Raw genomic sequence first — 22,798 nt, 5'->3', positions numbered from 1 at the left:
GACATCTTCCCCCCCCTCCCCCCCCTACATACATTTTATGAACATTGACAAAGACGGTATCAAATATTTATAGTAAAACGGGACTTACTCACGTTGATTTAAGTTTTAAGCCCCGTTTTATAATTTATAATATTTAATTTAAATCAGGGCTATAACCGCGAAAATTGAAGATCGTCAATTGCGAGCATTTTTCTTTGTCACTCTAATTACGACTTAGTGGGAGTAAAAGAGAAAGATCCCCGCAATTTACGTATTTCGGTTTTCGCGGTAGGCCCACTGGTTTTAACGCGATTATTTTTTATCTATCGTGCGAATCAGGCGTAAGTGTCTTAATACACGTGCCAGCTAGTCCTTCCGTGTGCAATACACATTTTCACTCATGCTTGCTCACTGCCTTCGTAAAATGAACGCTGCTATAAAATGACAACTCTTACCTCCTGACTTTGACAAATTTGACAGATCAAATTGAGGTTATAAATAGACTTGAAAGTTGTAAACAATAAATAAAAGTATATTATTATATCAATACAGTGGTTTTAGGCATTTGAGATACAAGCTAAAATGAATAACTTCCTGTTTTTCATAATCACTGTGTGCGTTAATTCATTTACGCTGTTTATTTTCATTGTATATTATGGAAATTTGATCGGTTCTTATAATGACAAAATTAATCAAGAATATGACTATATTATTGGTAAGATAGCTCTATGTTTTATTTAAAAATAGCATTCAATCAATGATATACCATCGACTTTGATATTGAAAGTGAAATTATATGTTAAACTTTAAAATAACTTTAATATTTATATCGTTTTTTTTAAATATTTTAGTTGGATCAGGCACAGCCGGTTCCTTGATAGCACACAGATTGGCTACGGAAACCAATTTTACATTCATTGTATTGGAGGCAGGAGGCCAAGGCAACCTGCTGTTTGAGATACCTGTGTTGGGCCCCTTATTACACGGCTCACCATATGATTGGCAGTTTGAGACAGTGCCACAACATAATGCTTGTCTGGCTATGAAAAATAGGGTGTGTATAAAATTAATGATATAAAATTTTTTTAAACACTTATTGCTAAAGAACTATTTAGATTTTTTTTACATAAGAATAAGTAGGACTGCCAAATTTAAGGCTAATTAAAACACATGTTGATACACAGCATTTAAAATCAAAATTTTCTGAAAAGTTCATGGCTAAGAAAAAAAAATATTTCTAGACTGTCATGCTTTAGGGTTGCTAATTTTGTATGGTAAAGTATGTGGCCTAATTTGTTGGTATGTTTTTAGAAATGCAAGCTCATTCAAGGAAAAATAGTGGGAGGCTCTTCAAAGCTCAACAACATGGTACATGTGAGGGGTAACATGTCACATTATGTCAGTTGGTTTCACCAGGAACACAGTAAAGAGTATATAGAGAAACAGTTTGAATTTGTTGAGAAACAGTTCCTTCACATAGACAATGTTTTATACAAGAGTGAACTTGCTGATGCAACAATAAATGCCGCTGTAGAATTAGGTTATGAAACTAACAATGGACAATTTACAAATAGTAGACTAAGTCAATACAAAGGTAAAAGATGGTCTTTGTCTGATAATGTTGACAGTAAACATATAGTCACAAATGCTTTAGTTAGTAAAATTTTGATTAAACAAAATGTAGCTTATGGTGTGAAAGTATTGATGTTTAGAAAAGAGATTGAATGCTATGCCAGAAAAGGAGTGATAGTTTCAGCTGGTACTTATAACAGTCCCAAACTCTTGCAATTATCTGGGATTGGACCTAAAAGTTTATTAAACTTGTTAGATATACCAACAGTGCAAGAATTGCCAGTAGGTGAAAACTTACAAGAACATGTAGCTACAGGCCTTGATTTACTCTTATTCAATCATTCTTTAAGAGTAAATGCTTTAAATGTTCTTAATCTTATGAATGTTTATGAATACTTTATGAATGGCCAGGGGCCCTTTACATCCCCTGGTTGTGAAGCTGTGGGTTTCTTATCAACTAAGGGAGAAAAAGAACCTGATTTGCAATTTATGGTTTTGCCCGTAGGAATAGTGTCAGATGGAGGCAGCCATTTGATGAAATTATTAGGGTTAAAGGACAAAGTTTGGGATAGTTATTTTACTAAGTTATTTGACAAACATACAGCAACTATTTTACCTATAGTTTTACATCCAAAGAGCAAAGGCAAAGTTTACATAAACAGTAGAGATCCTAATATACCTCCACTGATTGATCCAAAGTATTTTGAGGAAAAAGATGATATAGATGTTTTGAGGAATGGTGTGAAGAAAGTTCTACAGTTTATAAATACACAGGCAATTCAGGATATAGGTGGATTTGTCAATACTTTACCTTTCCCAGGGTGTGAGACATATGTTTTGTTCTCTGATGACTATTTAGATTGTTATATAAGACATTTGTCTTTGACTAGCTACCATCCTGTAGGTACATGTTCCTTGGGCCTTTCTAGATCAAATTCTGTAGTTGATACTTCATTTAGAGTACATGGTGTAAGAAGGCTGTATGTGGTGGATGGTTCAGTGTTACCAACACTACCCAGTGGCAATATTAATGCTGCTATTGCTATGATGGCAAGCCTGTTTTTCGATAAAAATATAAAAAGTAAAAACAATGATGTATGTTACAGAGGTGACATAATTTATGAATATATTTATTCTGTTTGTCCACGAGCAAATCTGTGATAGTATATAATAATGCAAATATGTTTTGAAACTTTATTTTGAAGTATTAAGGACACTTCTAACATGAAATATTTGATATTACATGACATTTTGATCCAAAATTTCAAAACAACCATTTCAAATCTCAGGTAAGACATCCAACTACAAAAGTATTTCAATATCTAAGACCAGTGATCCTCAATATACACGGTGTAACATGAGGAAACCGAAAGATTTTAAAGTGTATTCCTGATCACATTTAAACTTCATATAAACTTTTCTGGATTTCACCTAGTTTCAGAGTTATTATCAATTAAAAAAAAATCATCTTCTTATTGTAACTTAGTGCAAAACGCCTTTTTGATGGCTATGATGATGCCCTTGCCTTGACCGTAGTCTAAATGTCCTTATTGATAGATGACAAAAGTGACAAGTAACCTTTGCAAAAAGTAGGTGTTACAAAAAAATCTTAAAAAAACATTTTCAGTGCCAGTTTTAACATAACATTAACTTTTTATGTACAAATACATTTAAAAAATTGAAAAATAAAATAAATAATTTTTTTTGACGAAATTTACTTACACTCATATAACATTTTTTGGCCTCAGAAGTGCGTGGTTAAAATCTTTCAGATTCCTCGTATTACACCGTGTCTCTTAAACATCAGTTAAACACTTGAGACCAATTGTGACAAACCGCTGGCCTTGATGACATGACATGTCAGCTATATAAAACATTTTTATTGTTTCACAATTCACTAAGACATCTAAGAATTATTATTACCTATTTAAGTAAAACGTATTATTCAATACATATTGCAATGACTAGACACAAATTACTTCTACGTATAAAATTCTGCTTTCTATTCAGTTATGCAAGAGAATATAGGATTAGCCAACTGCAAAAATATCTACTCGAAAATATGCTCTATTTTAATGTCAATAGAGTCTTGTGTTAAGATATTTTTATTAGTCTGAAAAGTAAATATTTTTGCATTTAACTGTAAGTACATTCGTATTTTGTTACATATTTTAGTCCATTTATCCACATTCTATACAGTTTTTTTTTTTTAAAGTAGAAATGTCAAATAAGAATTTTCAAATATGAAGGTAACAGTTGCCATGCTTTGTTTAAAGATTTAATTTTGAGTGTTATAAAGAGCAACCCTATTCAAGTTAAGTTTTCGATCTTTTAAATTCATTTTATTCTACTTCATAATAATAGCAATCATAATACTGAATAGACAAATCATTAGGAATATTCACAACATCTTTTCATTTCCTTTACTAAACTATTGACTTACAAAACTTACATTAAAGTAAGTAATAACTAGGTACTTATAGGCACAAAACTCTACTTTATAAGTGCAAGAACACACATGGACGGAAAGGTGTAGGTACCTACGTTAAAAGTTATTGCCTAATTTACAATGTTTAGTTAAAAAATACACGCAATAAAAATAGGCATCTACTAACAGATACAAACTCAGCTGACCATTTGTACCTAGAGATAATATTTTGTCAGGTTGATACATTAGTTAGGTTGATATAGTAGGTACAAGGAATCTGGCTTGATAATATGTATTTGCTGAGCTACTTTCTAGTGCCATTATTTCCTAGCCAGACTAAGGCAGCTGTCCAACCGGCAACAGGATAGACTTGGAATCTACATACACGAAAATTTAAATACAATTTTTTATAAGACGTCTGAAGTTAGCAAGCTCATATTTGTCAAAAAACATTCGGACAGTGGTGCCCGAATTGAACTGTCTTTTTTTTAGGAAAAAACTATTTAAACTTACGTATTTTGCGCTAGTAAAATAATCCATCCAATTCCAGCCATTCAAAAGTAAATATAAGGCCGTTCATATAATGCCGAGCGAACATGCGCACCAACGAAGATGTGCACAAACGCCATTTGCGCACCAACGAACTGTGATAAAGTGGGCCACTTCGTAGTGCCCCGTCAATGGTCAAAGTCAATGGTCGCCTATCGGACAGCTGCCTAAAGGGAAAAGCAAGTACAGCACACGCTATTGGCACGCAAGTCTGTATAAATCCGAATATCCTTCCACTCCCCCCACTCCTATCCATTCTCCCCCACTGCGGCGCATGTCCTTGCTAGACGATTAATACAATTTTCGCAACTCTCCAACGTGGCTCGAATCGTCTGTATCGTACTTACACAGCGTTTTGCACATTCGTTTTAGGTGTGCGTGCAATAAATGTTGACTAAAGATTTAAGAAGTATCGTGAACGTGCCATATTGACATTGACTTTGAATTCAGATTACCCACTCCCCCTCCAGAGATGCCAAATAGTTCCATATTTGTTTTTTAAGTTCACGATAGCAATATGAATAAATTGAAATTATATTTGAGCACGACAAGTCTTACTAAATAAATACATACAATTTTTAACATTTTCTGCTAAGAGCAGTTGAAAGTAAACGCATATTATCTTATCACCCTAAAATCATATGTGACCGCAGCCAGCAAAACGTCCCACTTTGTCGCTTGCCAAGGACAAGATTTGCTTGTATCTTTATAAGAATAACCTGACAAGGCGTTATGGCAAGCGACAAAGTGGGACGTTTTGCCGGTTTCGGTCACATATTGCAAATTTTAGGCAAAATCTAATTAATTTATTGCTGCTTAATTATACTAATTTTACAATACATTTGTAAATATATTTAATATGTGATATTGTATACATAGTGCTGAGCAAACTATATACGATACGCAAACTGCGTTTTATAATACTGGACGGATTCCTGATACTAAGGCGTAATTACCCCGTTCTCTCCACTCATCCCTTTAATATGGCCGATGTGTTATTCATGCAAATGATGTTATAATCGTAGCTGAATTGATAATGAAGTCGCAATAAGCCATGACCCCATTATGAGCCGTAATGACGTCGCAAACATATTTATAGTACATATATGGTGCTACTTTTCCGCACTAGTGCGATAATTAGCACATTACGTACAGTCAGCGTCAAATACTTTGTAGCAGTCAATGTGGCCAAATAGTTCGGTACACCATACTAAATATATGGTGAACCGAACTATTTGGCTACTTTGGTTACTACAAAGTATTTGATGCTGACTGTACCTATGTCGAAAGTTTAAAGGACCATATGTACTGTTGTAATTGGCAATCCGCTCGTGTCGATTGAACGCTCCGGTCGTGTTTTAATTTATCGCCACTAGTTGCGAATTTCCTATTTTTCGCACATGTATCGTAATGTACTATTAAGTAATGTTTGAAGGATTTCATTGTATTTCTTCTCTTCTTCATTTCCAATACCTACCTAGCATCGAAAGTAAAAGCCAAGTTCGGAAGTAAAAATCCATTTAGGCGTCATCACACTGGATGCGTATCCGTACAACGCTCCGGTGTGCCGCTATATATGTGCATAGCACTGTCTTGCTCACACACCAGAGCACCGTGCCGATCCGCATCAGAATGATAACCGCGTTAGGGCATCAAACTTGACATCCTCTCTGATACTAGTATACCGTAGGCCTAGTACAGGAGCGGCCCGACAGTATCTCGCCCGCGAGGTAGACTACCCGGCCCTCTGCAGTTAGAGAAAGAGGGGTAGTCTACCTCGTGGGCGAGATACTGTCACGGCGCTCCTGTTCTAGGCCTACAGTATTCATTTTGTGGCTCATAACACTAGGCCTATTAAATTTTTGTAAATTTCAATTTATTCTCGAGAACTCATGGCCAAATTAAGAGTAAAAGTGTAGAGAAATTTACCATTACCTTTTTAATACTAATTATTACAGCTTAACATCTAATATTTAATTTAAATTGTACGTCATAATACTGAGCGGTAAATTGTCGCAAATATTGCCATAATTTTTAACTCAGAATACCTACTTATTACCAATGCTCATAGATTTTTATAAAACCAATCACGCTATTGCCTTCTTTAACTTGGATAATAGATATGAACACTTCTTAAAATAAGACCTTGTTTGTAACTTCCTATGGTAAAGTACAAAAACATAACCAGATTTATTTTGTCTTTAACACTGCTGGATTTTCGAACAACAATAGAAAATTGTTATTTTTTTAACAAATATATCGAAAGGGGTATTTTTGATTTATAAAGTTTTTCCCTTAGCAATTCACATTTTACTGTCATTTTTAACAGCAACTATTCTAATGTAGGTCCACTTATATATTACACCCAAATAACCAAATTGTTGCTACAGTTTTTTCTTTGTATTTGATTTTTCTGTTTGTTTGTGAGAGCTACTAAATCAATATCAAACTTATGACGACCCTTCTTCCCAATGGCTTAAGGGTACAGAAAGGGGATCATAATATAGAATGGATGACGTAGTAAGTCGTAGGCCGTAGTAAACAGATTTAATGAGTTTGCTCAATAAAACCCGTAGCATCCCACTCCTTCTACGCCGCACCGTAGGCTCTACGTCGTAGCGAGTGAGCCATGCGTAAAACTATACTAGAGGTGTATTCGAAGTATTCGAACCACAGATAATTGAGGCGTATTATCAAAGTGAATTTTGTAGTCAACTAAATTTACTGCCATCTTTCGTTTCGACACAGGAATAAAACTTTTAGAATGACATATGGTTATTTGACCTATGTTCTTTCACTAAACTTTTTTCTTAGACTTTATCTGTCTACAGATTGACATCAAAATGATGTCATTTGCTTATCATTCGCGGGCTGATAGTGCATGTGTTAAAGGCTTGGCTACAAGTGAAGTTTTAGTTAGTTCAGCAATTAAGTAAAAAGTATTAGTCAAAAGTAAGTTTAATCTCACAACTCAGCATTTTTTTTTACTAGGTATAAAAACGGCCTTCTTTAAGTCGTATAACCAGTTGTGGTACTAGCGAAGTGAATTACTTACTAAAATATTGAATACCCACATCAATGTGTCTCAGTTTTTAATACTGAGCGTTTTACTATAGACCTAAAGATCTTTTGAGCACACTAATACTTTGTATTGCAACAGTCACGATAAATAAATGTTCTATTTTATTATATTTGGACGGCATTATGCATCATTTGAGCTTAAAAGTTACACCTACTTCTAAAAGTGTGCTTAAAACTAATTCTTGTGCTGTATTTCATTTGTACAAGCTTAAACAACCTTTTTAACATTAACAGAAAATTACATTACCATTCATTCATAAGGACAATAAAATACAGGAGAGAGTATAGTATATCATTATCGCCTTAATGCATACGTCTCTCTCTACCCTATGATTATAAACCTATTATTATTTCGCTTTATTTCTTGTCTCTGACTAGAAGACATTTATTAATTCGACACCACATAAAATACTAGTATAAATTGGGGCATATCTATGCGCATTATCTGCCTTATCAAAGCATAAATACAAACACTCCATAAAGCTTGTGGTTGATTTCGATGCTAACCATCCATTTAAACGTTGAAAATATGTATATACGATGGCTGAACTCCTATCTGGTAAAATCTTCTCAACTTCTTCCCTTGACAAGTTTACACTTAAGAACGAATACCTAAAGCAATAACACAAAGGTACAAACCTGTAGACCTAGTGAAAAAGGGTTCAAGTCACGCGCAGCTTACTCGTAGGTGTAAAAGGGCATAAGTGTTACGTGGAACTTAGATCTCTCTTTTAGATCTGCTCTCCCGAGACTTGTACCCTTATTCACTAAGGCCACAGATTAACATCAAATCTTACAGAAATCACATTAATTGAATTTTTTCTATTACTACATATCATAGTAGTTTATCGCGAAAACTTTGTTCAAGAAATATTTTCGTAGATCCTATTAACCTAATTTAATTTTATAAGTAATACTTGTGTATCCTCTGTCAACCAAACAAAAGGTATTCTATGTCAATTCTTAGCTCTGTTTCGCATCATGACCACCACGGAGCGTAGACTCACGTGAAATCTCGAAAGAACATTGTTTTCACATAAGTATTACCTTTGCTTTATTTGAAGCAGGAATCGAGATAGTTGTCCAGCATGTCCAACTGCAAATCGTTCCAATCCGTCGGATTCAGAAGCAGAGAGCTCAAGTCGTCTTCTTGTATCAATGGCGGTGGCGCCACTGGTTCCACAATCACGTTGGCTCCGACATGATGGTCAAAAGTTATTTCAGACAGCGGTAGACTAATAAACTCGGGCAAATGTAAGTTCACAGCATGACCCATGTCAGTCGCTATCCCTTGACCAACTTGTGGTATGTTCGCGACAGCTGTCTGATCTTCATTTGTTTCTATCGTCTTGGTACTGTCGGCCTTCTTCTTCTTATGTGACCTGTTGGAGATACGCTGGGTTCCCTTGAGGTGTCCCAGATCTAGCTTCCAAAAGCCGCCTTTTCCAGGTTCTTGTTTTGAACGAGCGACTTTAACGAATACTTTGTTTAGTGACAGGTTGTGCCTTATTGAGTTCTGTAAGTAAAAGAAAAATATATAATTAAATTAAGTCACAGAGAGTCAAATATCCTTCCTATTATATGTATAAGTAGGATCATAAAGAAATAATTACCTACACTTAAAGGGTTTACCTAATTATAATATGTTTTAGCAAGCTTAGCGAAAACTTAATATTATTACGCTATTATTTACTATTTACAAAAAATATAAATAAGCAAATATTAACTAGAGCCAGACCAAGATAAGATGGCAGAAATTTTGATAGCCCATCCTGTGCAAGTGTTAATTAAACGTCATAATTTCATAGACGTTTGACGTTTAAAATAACACTTGTATTGGCTATAGGCTATCAAAATCGCTGCCAACTTATCTTGGTTCGACTCTATGCCTCTCAGTTTCCTTAAATGTACTTAGCCATTCCCCGAAGTTAACGAAGTTTAAAAAACAGTGTAATTAGGACAAAGTAATTTTTCTAATTTTTCCTAATCCTAATCGTTGGTCTGGGGCTGGAATAACTTTTTGGCAAAAATTTCATTTTTGGTACAAGCTTTTATCGCTGACTGTACTTTTTTTCCCACAGGCAACTAATACTCATCGAGACAATTCTAAAAACTGCTTTGTTTTATCATAGAGTTCCTATGGCTACCTCCTGTCTCCATCATCAGATCAGCTTGATGGTACCATAATATTGCATTGTCACCCGACTTACGTATGTATGCAAATTTTCAGCTTCATCGGAAACCGGGAAATGGGTCAAATTTAACTTGCAAGATTTGTCCCATACATACTAACAGGGCAAGTTAAATAAAAGTTTGTAAAAAACATTAGCACACAAATATGAACGCAATAAATAATGACATTAATCCTATCCGTTCAGCATTTGGGAATGAATCATATATCCCATGAATCATATCACATCAGTAAGCCACTCGAAATAAAATCCACAGCTGACATATTGCTTGATATTACCAATTATGCGTAATCTAATCGCATGCCGATTTAACGTTTATTAAATAGGGGGCTCCCGGTCCGATAACACCGGGATAGTTCCACAAGTGCTTATCTAACTTAAAGCCTCGAAATTTTGCTGATTAATAGATATTAGTTTTACACGAGGCCAAAGTTTTTGTTTTACTATCTTGCTAACCTGACCTGACCTGACCTGAGTAAGCGAAAGATTCTACAAGACCCACAAAAAACCACGAAATTAAACCACGAGCGTAGCGAGTGTTACGAAAAGTGGGATCTTGAGCGTTGCGAGGGTTTCAATTCAAGGCACGAGTGTCAAACAAGCTTTGCTACCGAGGGAAACAATATTTTTTACCACACCGACGAACGCTATTAATTATTTATTATATAAAATCATCACTGACAAGTCCCATCAGCCAACATAATGGATCATATACGGGCTGAGACAATGCCACTAACGGAGCACCCGGCTCACTCGCAAGTAGCTTACAGTGTTAAACATTCCCTAAGGTACAAACGAGAATCGCAACATGAGGAAACAACTAAAAATCAGCATCGAATAAACTTTGCCGCTCTTGTGGATAAAATTCAACTTTCTCATCAGTCTAACGAATCAAAAGAGTTTTTATGAGCAGGGTGTGGTGAAAAAGAATATAGGTACATGGTCGGACTCAAATACTTAGTAGCACTTCGTATATTTCGTGGATGGAAGCTAAATATATTATAGTTATTTGTTTAACAAGGAACGAACATTGTTGTTTCTTCTTCTTGGTAATGGTAATATTGAGACCAGAGCAAGCGAAAGATTCCAAAATTGAATAAGAGCATAGCCAGTGTTACAGTTTTTACTCATCAAACTTTGCTTTTTCTAATACCAACACGGTGGCAAACAAGCATACGGCCCGCCTGATGGTACGCAATCACCGCAGCCTATGGAGGCCTGCAACTGCAAAGGTATTACATGCGCGTTGCCAACCCTCTAAAAACCTGTACACTCCTTTTTTTAAGAACCCCATGTAGTACCGGGAAAACCTCGGAAGGGAGCTTATTCCACAGCCGGAGCGTCCGCGGGAGGAAATACCGCACCTTGAACTGCACAGTACGCGACCATTTAGGCTCTAGGGTGTGAGGATGAACACCCTGCCGACGGCGATCGGTGCGGTGATATTTTATAGGCGACTCTTTGCTTGAACTACGCAGCGAACCCCACGACTCAATTGCATCCTACACTAATTGATATACTATCATATGGTTAACCTTAGGTAGAACTCAATTTGTGTTTATATTTGTAATTTACGTAAGTAGATGGAGTGACACGTAAGTACATGAATACTGAACAGAGTGGTAGAGTCAATGTGTAATAACCATAAATGGCATTTCACATATATGCATGCTCCTTATCACGTTTGCTCCGGCAATAGGTAAGCGTAACTCGTAATTAATCATACTTTGTATCAGGCCTTTCGGCCCCGTGCCGCAATGAGCGTACTAATCCATCTAATAGGTAGGGGAAAAGTTGCATGAAGGAGCTACTTACATTAGTTGTAGTAGTAAATATTTTATTGCACAAAACAAGTACATGACACAGAGAATGCAATAAATGTGTACAAAAGGCGAACTTATCCCCTTAAGGGATCTTTTCCAGCTAACCTTTAAGCAACTGAAAGATGTAATGCATGCATGTGGATGAGTTTGGTAATTTCGGAACGAATTACGTATTAGCTTTATTTTTTTAGTGAGAACACTGAATTCCCGTCACCTTTTATAAGTAACCAAATGGTGATGATAATAAAATACCTCTTTTATAAACATTCTAAATAAGTATCAACGCGGCCATCTAGATGTAGGCCATTGACTCATCTTCCTTGCGTTGTCCCGGCATTTCGCCACGGCTCATGGGAGCCTGGGGTCCGCTTGGCAACTAATCCCAATCATTGGCGCAGGTACTAGTTTTTACGAAAGTGACTGCCCCCTGACCTTCCAACCCAGAGGGTAAACTAAGCCTTATTGGGATTAGTCCGGTTTCCTCACGATGTTTTTCTTCACCGAAAAGCGACTGGTAAATATCAAATGACATTTCGCACATAAGTTCCGAAAAACTCATTGGTGCGAGCCGGGGTTTGAACCCGCGACCTCCGGATTGCAAGTCACACGCTCTTATCGCTAGGCCACCAGCGCTATGTAGGCCATTGACTAATCACATAAAATTATACGCAATTGGTCAAATAGATACAATTTCCGTGTTTCTATTATTATGAAATACAGTTATACACCAAGTTATTAATTAGGTACTTAAAGTCAACCGAGCATATGTATACATGGGCAAAATTGAGTTTTTCTAGAAATACAAATAACAGGTTAGGATAGAGGCAGATTACTCACAGCGCATTTTCGGCAGTCGGATAGGGAAAATACACCTACGGCGAACTTCTATTGCCATCCCCTGTTCTTGAGTTGTTTAATTCATGCTTCATTATTTGAAGTTAACTCACTCACCTGCCAAGTGGGATCAGCATTCCTATAATATTTAAAATTCTCCTTTATCCACGAGTATATGGCCGACAGCGTCATCTTATCATCGTTGTACCGCATGGCCATGCAAATAAGCGTACTGTACGAATATGGCGGCTTCTTCTCGCTATTGCTCTGATATTCCTCCCTGTTCTCCATAAAATCCCTTTGACACTTTGCTATTGTTTGGTTAAACTTCTGTAGTCTCGTGGTCTGAGGTGTCTTAATTGGAGGACTGGGCGACACAGGCGGTATTGGAAACTGTGGAATCGCCATGATATTCGTAATGTTCTGCAGCCATGTTAGATTGGTCAAGTCCGTTTCCTGCTCGTCATCAACAATTATTTTCTCTGGTTTCTTGACGTTCTGTGTTTGTACTTCAGGCGCTTTGACTGGTTCTAGATCCACATTTTGCGCGTAAGTTTCTGGTTGTTCGTAAACGTATTCTATCTCCACGGTGTGCGAGGACTCGGGGACTGCGTGGTCGACGGTGAAGTAGCCGCATTGGTCTCCGGCCTCCCCGTATAGTTGCAGGACAGAAGTGTCCAGCATCTCGCCCGACACCGGCGACAGACCCGAGGTTATGTGCATGGTCGCTTCACATCACTGGAACAGCAAAAACCGATGAGTCATTGTCGATGAATCATTGGCAATATTAATAAGTAATTATTTCCAATGTTAGCTTTTTACGACGGCGCGTAGTGCTAGGAAATACGAAAACAACTGCTGCGGCACCAAATTAATTAATGCGTATTAATAAAATTGGATTCTAAAGTGCTTGCGTTGAAATTAAAAACTATTTTTGGAAATAATACCGCGTGAAACAGGTTGCACTTCGTAAATACCGGTGGAAAAATCACTTTAGACGCAACGCAACGTTTTTGAAATCAGAACAAACCGTTAGAACTTTTGAATTTAGAACAGATTAGCTGGGCAGCGGTAATGGTGGTATAACCTGCCAGTGCGTGGTGGTCAGCGGATCGATAAGTGACGTGGAGGCGGTCAGCGCACGTTCGCGCGACCGGCGGCGCGGTGGATTGTGGTGGTAGTATGGGCAGGTGCGCTCCCCCATTGTACCGCGAACAGGTGTTCGTACGATCGATATTTTTCCTCTTTGAAGAACGAGGGTGTAGGGGTGATTCTATGGACTCGGAAGCTTCCACTTTATGACGGCTGTATCGCAATGCAATCCTTTTTGTTTATCTTTGCCAAATCAACTTTTACACTTCTAACTACCGTCTAGCTAGGGTTACTAGCGGACCCTGGTCTTATTGGTTTACTATGTTTTTGAATGAGTGGGTCGTATCTAACTTGAACCTTTTTTTTTCAGATAGAGATTAGACGCATTGAGACGACTGGATAGTGGATAGACAACAGCGTATTGTGATACAAAAATCACATATCTACTTAGATTTTTTTTATCTAGGAAATACCACACTTCGAAGGCCAACGAAGAACGAAGTACCTACCTAGCTATAAGTACACAAAGTGCCATTAAAACTCGGTTTGCTATTAAGTCTGTAGATATGCCCTGCCGCCCGCATAAGGCGCAATTTGTCACCACTCACGGCTATCGTCTTATCACCGAGACCGTGCGGGCTTCCTCCAACTTTTAATGGTTCATGGTTCAACTACGCATAATGCCTTTAAGTGCAGAAGTTGTTTGATAATGTCGTAACAGGACGGTTTTTGCCATGCACCGGTAGCGTTGTTCGCATTTTTCAGGAATGAGGTGGAAAAACTATTGGATGGAATTTGGGTAGGATTTATACCATGAAATTAAAACTAAATTGGAGGGTTGGTATGTTTCACATTAGTGTAAGTTCATGGAATTAGCTCAAACATAATTCTAATCTGGAAATCACCATTAAATCGTTGGACATGTGATGTGACTAATTTTTTAGGAGACCAGTGTCAACTTCGTCTCAAATGGAGTGTCAAATTAGGTCCACTCGAACAAAGTGCTAAAGCACTCCACATATTCGTAGGCGATCAGCAAGGGTTTCTCAAAGTAAACAAGGTCTTGACGTCAAGGGTTGAATGCACTCGTTAGGGAAAGCAGGCAGCGGTTGTTAACGGGGTCGTCGCCTCGTCCTGCGTCCGCGAACTGAAAAATGCCCCTAATTTACATTGTAATTCGGCTACTTTGGCAGTTTTCTTTGTCCGTGTGAAAGAAAAATGTTTCTATTGGCCGATACAGCAGCTTTACCCGAAGAGTGTAATTATTTAATTAAAAAAATCTGCTACCTCAATATATAAAAAAATTAAAACCTATTGTCTAAGTTGTGGGTATGTTTTTAAAGTTCCCCGAAACGATATCAAAAATCAAAAAAGTCAAATGAGAAAAAGCTACCTGTATGGACAAGGACATCACATGCATTACCTAAAATATCTATTAAACTTAGCTATTTACTTTCCGTAGTTCGTCGAATTTTAAACATAAGTCCACGCAAACGAAATATACAGATGTAGTGAATAATCTTTTCCCATCGTATTTTTTCGGAATCGTTCGTATTTGTCATGCTACTTCAGTCAACCTCAGTACATTTTGTATCGAGACTGACTGAAATAGCATAACACGTTTGTACGTTTCCGTAAAAAAAGGGAAAGGATTATTCACTAGGTACATCTACGGTCACGTCTGAAAATATTGATACGAAAAAAGTGCCAATAATAAGTATGTATACACGACTTTATTGCTCATATATTAAGGTATTTTCAGACGTGACTGTACCTACTAGGTACCAATTGTGTCATCGTGTGTCTTCATCATTTCTAATGTCCATGCAAGTAAAGTAAACAGGCCTGATTAGGTACCTATTCGTATCATTTGAGGAGACGTGCATAAGTGCAATTCACAGGGAACATATTGTCAATATTCGGGACTGGCGCGGGTGGCACCGTTCCGCTCGCCGCGCAAGGGTGGAACCAGCGGGAACTGTGTGACAGGTGATATTCTAATCGCGAGGGCGAGGCGAACGGTCAAGTAAGAACCATTTAACTTGTCACCGCCAATGACGTCATCGGAACGTTTGTACATTTTTAGTATTCGAATAATACCAAATCATTTCTGAATGTCCTGTTCACGTCGGGTTTTGTTTCTCAATTGTTCCCAGTGGCAACCTATAAAAAAAAGCAATCCTAGACACCTAATCATACCTATAGGTTACATAATATTTGTCTTTACATTTGTTTTTATTTTTTCGTAAGAAAGAACGATTACCTAATAAGTATCTACTACCTACATATAAGAGTCCGTTTACTTTACGCTGTCTGCACGCCAAGTTCTAGACTGGCGAATAACTTTGCTCAAACTTGGCAGTAAGTATGCATCATATCCCTATAAGATCCATAGGTACTAGACATAGCACTTGGCATGAAAACTTAGCGTAATTCGACTCTAGTTCCTATAGTAAGTAATACCTATAGCGCGGCCGCAAGGTGTCACTACTAAAAGTATAAGGACGGAGTAGGTATAATTGTTATTTGTAATTATAGCCTTTACACATAAGATGCTATAAATTGTTTTTTTTGTTTACCAATATGCAATAGTTTGTGCCAATAGAAAATAGATATTCATATCATACCTAATTGGAATAAGTAAACTGAATTGGACTGTGTATCTCGGTGAGGAGTCGTGGAGGAAAATGCATGTTTTATGTGTAAGTAAGTTTTAATAGAACCTTATGTACATTTTCCTCTGTTTGTTCTCCTAATAAATAAAATAAAATTACTTACCTTTCCCACCTTTTGCTTGTGGCGCGAAGAATATAATATATACTCACTAGATGTGGCGTCTTCGACAAGTTCAATAAAGGTTGGACCGCTCACAATAGACAGACCGGTTAACTTTAAAAATGGCGCCGGCAGCTGTCATCTTATAACTACATGTCAAATTTTCGGATGAAATTAATAACTCTTTATATCTGATCTCAATAATTAATTAGTTAATTACATAGCTCTGAGGTCTTTAATTGACTGTCAATTAATTACCAAAGTCCTGTTTGCTATTTGTGACATATTGATTGACGTGATTGACAGTTTATACCAATGTCATAAATCCAGCCAGCATTATATTCGAAGAGGTTGAATTTTATGTACTTAAGACACCTCCATATGACCAATATTTAGCAGAATTACACGATACAAAAGAAAATGTAAAGTAAATATTTTCTTTTTTTTTTCTTTTATTTGTTGTCATTTTATTTAATATTTTTGCTTATACCAACATGTAACTGATATTTTTCAATTTTTAATTATGTTATTTATTTTATTAGTTTTACTTTTTAGTAGTTGACTTTTTCTCTTAATTTATAATTTATTTTCTTATTGCAATGTTCCATTTTTTTCACGTCAGCAGCTCGAACAAGGCCAATTTGCTGCATAATAACAGAGAGCAAAATCGCATTTTATTTCTATCCTAAGATGTCAATTCCAATATATACTATGGTTCAAACTACAACATATTAAAGAACAAACCGATTTTTTTTTTCTAAATTTCGTTCTTATAAGCGACTTGCTCTAATCAAAGACAGATTTTTCACGACCTGGAAGTCAAATTAAATAAACCATAACTTAATTTCAAAGAATAACACCTCGAGATACATAATCAATCATCATCTATCTAACTTCCAATGAGGACATACTTAAGTTTCAAACTGCTTTTAACGATTTCTCAAAAGTGCAATTTTAACATGTGTAGGTTTGATTTTTTTTTAAATATGGGACATAGGGTCATGATTCTTTTTGTATTAGATAACTCATTTAACGTAGATTTAGGAAGGAAGCGGTGGTGGCCGAGTGGATATGACGTCCGACTTTCAATCCAGAGGTCGCGGGTTCAAATCCTGGCTCGTACCAATGAGTTTTTCGGAACTTATGTACGAAATATCATTTGATATTTACCACTAGCTTTTCGGTGAAGGAAAACATCGTGAGGAAACCTGCATGCATCTGCGAAGAAATTCAAAGGTGTATAATAATAATAATAATTATTATTCTTTATTTCAAGTTTAAAAACTCATACAATACAATTAAATAAATAAAACAATAACATAAAATTAAACATAAATTTAAGCAGATGCTATAGACAGATCCTTTGTTATATACATTTATATATTATTTTTATTTACCATTTTCGTCCAGGTGCACGGCTGTCCAGTGCTTTAGGATCTTATTGCTCGGGTTGACAGTAAACAGCGCCAGAATATCATTTTGCTGCGAATTTTGCCATACGTTTGCCCAGACCGAAGCTATGCGTGACCGCATGATTGCATAAAAATCAGGTACTCCCGCATCAGCAAACATGGTCTTAGCACTGCAGTAGCGAGGTTGTTTCATGAGTATTCTGAACGCATCGTTATACTGAACCCTGAGCGCGTTATATGAGCGTTTGGTGTAGTTACACCATAGTGAGCATGTATAAAAGCACTGGCAGAATGCCCTAAATAGAGTAGTTTTTACGTCCGTGGTGCACTTGGAGAATCTTCGCGACAGCATGTTACAGCGGACCGCGAGCGCACGGCGCTCTCGCTCCATGTCCATGTCGTCGCGAAGGTTCTCCGTTAGAAAATGGCCTAAGTACTTGAAAGATGTTACGACCCGAACCGGCGAACCATTCAAATAAACTGGCGGAACTACCTCCGGACCCTTGCCGTATCGGAAAACAAGCATTTCTGTTTTTAAAATATTATATTTTAGATAATGCTGTTTCGAAAATGTTTCGCAAATAGTAAGCAATTGTTGGATACCCTGGCTTGAGGGGCTGATCGGGCTATCATCGGCATAGCTCAGGTTGTTAACGCATATATTAGCAACATGGCAACCCGTCCTGGTACCTCTCAGCTCCTCAATCAGACCATTGACGTAGAGGCAAAATAGGTCCGGAGAAGTTATGCCCCCTTGACGTACACCACACTCTAGCCTATAATCGTTAGAGAGGGTGTCGCCCCATTTCACGTTGTTTGTTTGGTTTTCGTACTAATACCTTAGGACATTGACCGTGTCTACCGGCACGTTTGATTCCAAGAGCTTAGTCCACAGTAGTTTGTAATTTACTAGGTCGAAGGCACGGCTCAAATCTAGAAAACATGCATACACAGATGTATGTTTACTGATATAATAGTTAACTATTGTTTTGAGACTAAGTATCGCGGACTCGGTCGATAGGCCGGTACGAAAACCAAACTGCGCGTCATTCAACCTTATGTTTTTCGTCATTTCGGGCTGCAACAACCTCTCAAACACTTTACCAATAATTGTGCCCAGGGATATTGGCCTATAGTTTTTCAGGTCAGACAGATCACCGCTTTTATTTTTGACTATAGGGACAACTATAGTTTTCATTAATGCTTCAGGTAGGTAGCTAAACTGGATACATAGATTAAATAAAATAGCCAGTACTCTCGGCATCTCATCGCTAGCATATAGTATGTACTCCACGCTTAACCCGTCATGTCCCGGAGACTTGCCCCTCTTCATACGTTTTACAACATCCGCGACATCCTTTGGAGTAAACTGACTCATCTCGCTTGGAACAGGGGAGTTCCCCTGGACAGGGCGGGGGGGAGCGGGCGCATTGCCGACGTCGGCTGGCGGGTCTACTTTGAAATGATGCGCAAACTGGTTGGCTATTTCTTTAGGGTCAATGATTTTATTTATACTTAAAGGTAGTTTTGATCTATAATCTAAAGCTTTAGTATTTTTCCAAAATTTTGAAAAATTGTTACATTTTCTATTTAAAGCTAAAATATTCATTTTAATTGACTCTTCATTATCCTGGCACCATTTTAATTTATATTTGAAAACTTTCCTACTTTCTACCATGCTATTATAAACGCGGTTTCCCGCAATCTACCCATTGATTAAAATACATTCTAGCGATAAGATGGCTCTGTTTGACGTGGTAGTTCCAGCCAGCGACCTGTCTGCCCTTTGTATTGTATGTGAAGTCCTCAATCCGCATTGGGCTAGCGTGGGGACTATAGCCTGAGCCCTCTCGCGCATGAGAGGAGGCCTGTGCCCAGCAGTGGGACGTATATAGGCTGAATTATTATATATATATATATATATATTTGCGGCGGTGCGATTTGTTTGACTTCGTTTTAATATTAATTTTTTCAACACACTTGGGCAAAACGACGTTTTTATTCCACCGATTTTTGGCTCATAATCCTAGATATTAAACACGCGTGCTTTTTCAGTATATTATAACACTCGTGCTTTTTCATTCTATTATCCAACAGAGTTAAGAAGGTAACTGATTGCTAGTAATATGCATGGAATCGGAGCCTTCTTTATTTGGTCGAGTAATACATTTTTTTTAACCAACTATTAGGCTTCATATGTTAGTTCATTTCGTTCAGAGGTTTATTACACCAAACATAATTTATAGATTAAATTATCTCGTAAATTACATTAATGAATAAACATTTTGTCGATTTAATCTCCATCCGTCGAATAGAAATACGAAAATATTAGCTTTTTGTACATTTTTTTTATTGTCTGTTTGCCGAATCCGTTCACGCCTTTGCCTTGCGCGCGCATTTCATAATCCTAGATATTAAACACGCGTGCTTTTTCAGTATATTATAACACTCGTGCTTTTTCATTCTATTATCCAACAGAGTTAAGAAGGTAACTGATTGCTAGTAATATGCATGGAATCGGAGCCTTCTTAATTTGGTCGAGTAATACATTTTTTTTAACCAACTATTAGGCTTCATATGTTAGTTCATTTTGTTCAGAGGTTTATTACACCAAACATAATTTATAGATTAAATTATCTCGTAAATTACATTAATGAATAAACATTTTGTCGATTTAATCTCCATCCGTCGAATAGAAATACGAAAATATTAGCTTTTTTAACATATTTTTTATTGGCTGTTTGCCGAATCCGTTCACGCCTTTGCCTTGCGCGCGCATTGGAATGGTGCGAAAAAATAAATAACTCACCAGCCATTTTCCGTATTTGACATAAAATTGGAATAGGTAGTTTTGCATGTTTTTAGTTTATATATTGACGAAAATGTCATTTACAAGCATTCAAAATGAAGGACACATAAAATTGACGCTGCCAGTAATACTAATAGAGAGCCGAGATTATCGCCTTTTACCATCAAAATCGGGTGAAAAATAATTGGCGGCATATTAAACTTTTATTCAATGGAAAATCAGCAAAAACGCCCGGTCTTTCTTGGAAAACGTGTTGCTAGCTTACTTCAATGAACTGGCGAATAAGTTCCTACAAGCCCAGCACGCTTTGGTACAATTATTCGATGTTAAAACTGTAAGCCACCATTTTTTAAATTGTACTTTTACTGTTTTGACAAAAAAAAACTAATTTATAAGTATGGTATTTTCCTCGCAAGTGTGTTGAAAAACGTCGTATGAAACAAATGTGCATTGGTCATTACCCACATCGGCTTTCTTATTGCGTCGTGTGTAATGACCAACTTAGCACACTTGTATCATAGTGTACTTATTATGTTATGATGTTTATTTTAGATTTTTTTTTATACATCTGCCTGGATTTAGGATTTTTCAAACACAATGTAATATTATTGTTTAATAAATGATGATGATGATGATGTTCATAATCATTTCTGGAAATCCACCCCCTGTCGGGAAATTACATAGACGGTGCCCCGGGCACAGTTAGTTTATCCACAGATGTGATCCAAATCTCGAGGTACTGGGCTATAACCGCAAATTGCGGGCATCTTTCTGGCACTCTAATTACTCGTTTACTGGAGTAAAAGAGAAAGATCCCCGCAATTTGCGAATTTTGATTATCTCGGTCGGCCCTTTGATTCGCCGAGCGTTCGACTCGTGAATAGAGAATACACAATGAGGCCCGAGGGTGTAAAGAACGGAAAAATGTGACGACCCGCGGCCATGCTGCGCATTTGGAAGGATGTTTACGAAGTCAACAATTGACTAGGCAAAGGTACTCACCGGTTGACAGGTTATTGGGGGAGAACTTTTGATATTTTTAAGTGTCTGCCTGTATCTATGGCTACCTACTCGAACTTACTTTACCTGTCCCTAAGTTGTTTTTAAATGTTAGCATTTGTAACTACTACTTACCTATATTATTGCGGTCAGTGGGGTCTTACTTCAATATTTTTAACACAGTGCCAGCGCGTGGTAAGCGCTACGTAGAGTCTGTGCGGAAAGAGAAGAGTCGTAGAATGTACGGGGCCCAATACATTCCACGAATCTTTTCTTTCCGAACAGACTCTAACATATATAAAATGGGAAATATCGTATGTAGGAAAAGCGACTACGGAATGAGCGCCCGCCTGGCGGGTTGCTAGCAGTGAATGCGTTAACTTGTTGATAATCCTACCTACTAAAATACAGGCAGTGCTCCATACAATTACCCGTTCGAGGTTGTAAACAAATATATTGCGATCCGTAGAATTTATTTGAATTATCTCGTTTAATGTAATCTAAGATCCTCCAAAATAAATTGTCCTACGGCGCGGTTACGGTACCAATACTTATTAACCATTACAATGCACAGCCACATTACTCAATTATTAAGCAAAGGTTATATTGCTTTTATTAAGCTATAAAACCATTGTGTATAAGTAATCGTTCTTGTTTTGAAACATGAGGCGTAAGTACCACTCCAAGCTATTCAGGGCTTTACGAGTATAGCCCTGAATAGAAAAATGCCCGCAATTGACGAACTGACGAAGTTCGTCAATTGCGGGCATTTTTCTCTCTGTCACTTTAATTACGTCTTAGTAAGAGTAAAAGAGAAAGATCCCCGCAATTTGCGAATTTCGGTTTTCGCAATAGGCCCCCAGCTCTTATTATCAGTTTAATAAACGTTTGTAGCGGTTTTTTCCAAGACCCATTAATTAGAAGAACATTAGATTAATCTATTCAGAAGTGTTACTGGTCTATGTAGTTATCAATTGCTATGCAGATCGCACACCCCTAAAAGAAAGCTTACGGTATTAAAGTAAATGTGAACTGTTACTAGGTAGTCTGTACATTTTTTACCGCCATATTTAAATACTTTTTTTAAACTGTAGGTAGTTGATTGTAATGTTTCTCTTTATCACGAAATTCTTACCGTATACTTGACGCGGCGAATGATGATCCCTATGACAATTCTTCGAATTCGCTTTTGGATAGACATCATTTAAAGAATAATTGTAGAAATAGATTTATAGATATAGAATTCATTTCAT

General features: G+C 37.1%; 3 protein-coding genes across 6 annotated transcripts; 1 reads left to right on the top strand and 2 right to left on the bottom strand.

Moving 5' to 3' along the window:
• The first annotated feature begins 458 nt into the window (after positions 1-458).
• LOC133522289 (oxygen-dependent choline dehydrogenase-like) lies at positions 459-5,070 on the top strand. The gene is made up of 3 exons (XM_061857568.1): positions 459-694; positions 831-1,033; positions 1,291-5,070. The coding sequence occupies exons 1-3, from the start codon at positions 562-564 to the stop codon at positions 2,710-2,712; spliced, it is 1,758 nt and encodes a 585-aa protein (XP_061713552.1). The 5' UTR covers positions 459-561; the 3' UTR covers positions 2,713-5,070.
• Positions 5,071-6,148: 1,078 nt separating this feature from the next.
• On the bottom strand, positions 6,149-16,781 carry LOC133522290 (uncharacterized). Of its 4 annotated transcripts, none has more exons than XM_061857573.1 (3): positions 16,376-16,781; positions 12,576-13,196; positions 6,149-9,125 (listed from the first exon to the last, which is right to left on the bottom strand). In XM_061857573.1, exons 2-3 carry the CDS (start codon positions 13,179-13,181, stop codon positions 8,664-8,666), a joined length of 1,068 nt encoding a protein of 355 aa, XP_061713557.1. In that variant the 5' UTR covers positions 13,182-13,196; positions 16,376-16,781; the 3' UTR covers positions 6,149-8,663. The 4 variants fall into 4 exon arrangements, with proteins under 4 accessions (XP_061713557.1, XP_061713555.1, XP_061713556.1 ...); XM_061857571.1 differs by lacking the exon at positions 16,376-16,781 and adding an exon at positions 13,406-14,358; XM_061857572.1 differs by lacking the exon at positions 16,376-16,781 and adding an exon at positions 13,546-14,358.
• Positions 16,782-17,714: 933 nt separating this feature from the next.
• On the bottom strand, positions 17,715-18,263 carry LOC133521760 (uncharacterized). Its single transcript, XM_061856829.1, has one exon. The coding sequence runs from the start codon at positions 18,261-18,263 to the stop codon at positions 17,715-17,717; it is 549 nt and encodes a 182-aa protein (XP_061712813.1).
• Positions 18,264-22,798: the final 4,535 nt, after the last annotated feature.

This window comes from Cydia pomonella, chromosome 10, assembly GCF_033807575.1.
Source record: "Cydia pomonella isolate Wapato2018A chromosome 10, ilCydPomo1, whole genome shotgun sequence".
In the NCBI taxonomy this organism is placed as follows: Eukaryota; Metazoa; Arthropoda; class Insecta; order Lepidoptera; family Tortricidae; genus Cydia; species Cydia pomonella.
The sequence above is the reverse complement of the archived record's forward strand: the minus strand, read 5'-3'. Positions and strand labels throughout refer to the sequence as shown.

Excerpts from the sequence above, each read along its gene's own strand:
- LOC133522289 (XM_061857568.1), top strand. The coding sequence starts at position 562 with ATGAATAACTTCCTGTTTTTCATAATCACTGTGTGCGTTAATTCATTT. Across the intron at positions 695-830 it reads AGAATATGACTATATTATTG|TTGGATCAGGCACAGCCGGT; the intron begins GTAAGATAGCTC and ends TAAATATTTTAG. Across the intron at positions 1,034-1,290 it reads GTCTGGCTATGAAAAATAGG|AAATGCAAGCTCATTCAAGG; the intron begins GTGTGTATAAAA and ends GTATGTTTTTAG.
- LOC133522290 (XM_061857573.1), bottom strand. The coding sequence starts at position 13,181 with ATGCACATAACCTCGGGTCTGTCGCCGGTGTCGGGCGAGATGCTGGAC. Across the intron at positions 9,126-12,575 it reads ATGCTGATCCCACTTGGCAG|AACTCAATAAGGCACAACCT; the intron begins GTGAGTGAGTTA and ends TTTTACTTACAG.
- LOC133521760 (XM_061856829.1), bottom strand. The coding sequence starts at position 18,263 with ATGCTTGTTTTCCGATACGGCAAGGGTCCGGAGGTAGTTCCGCCAGTT.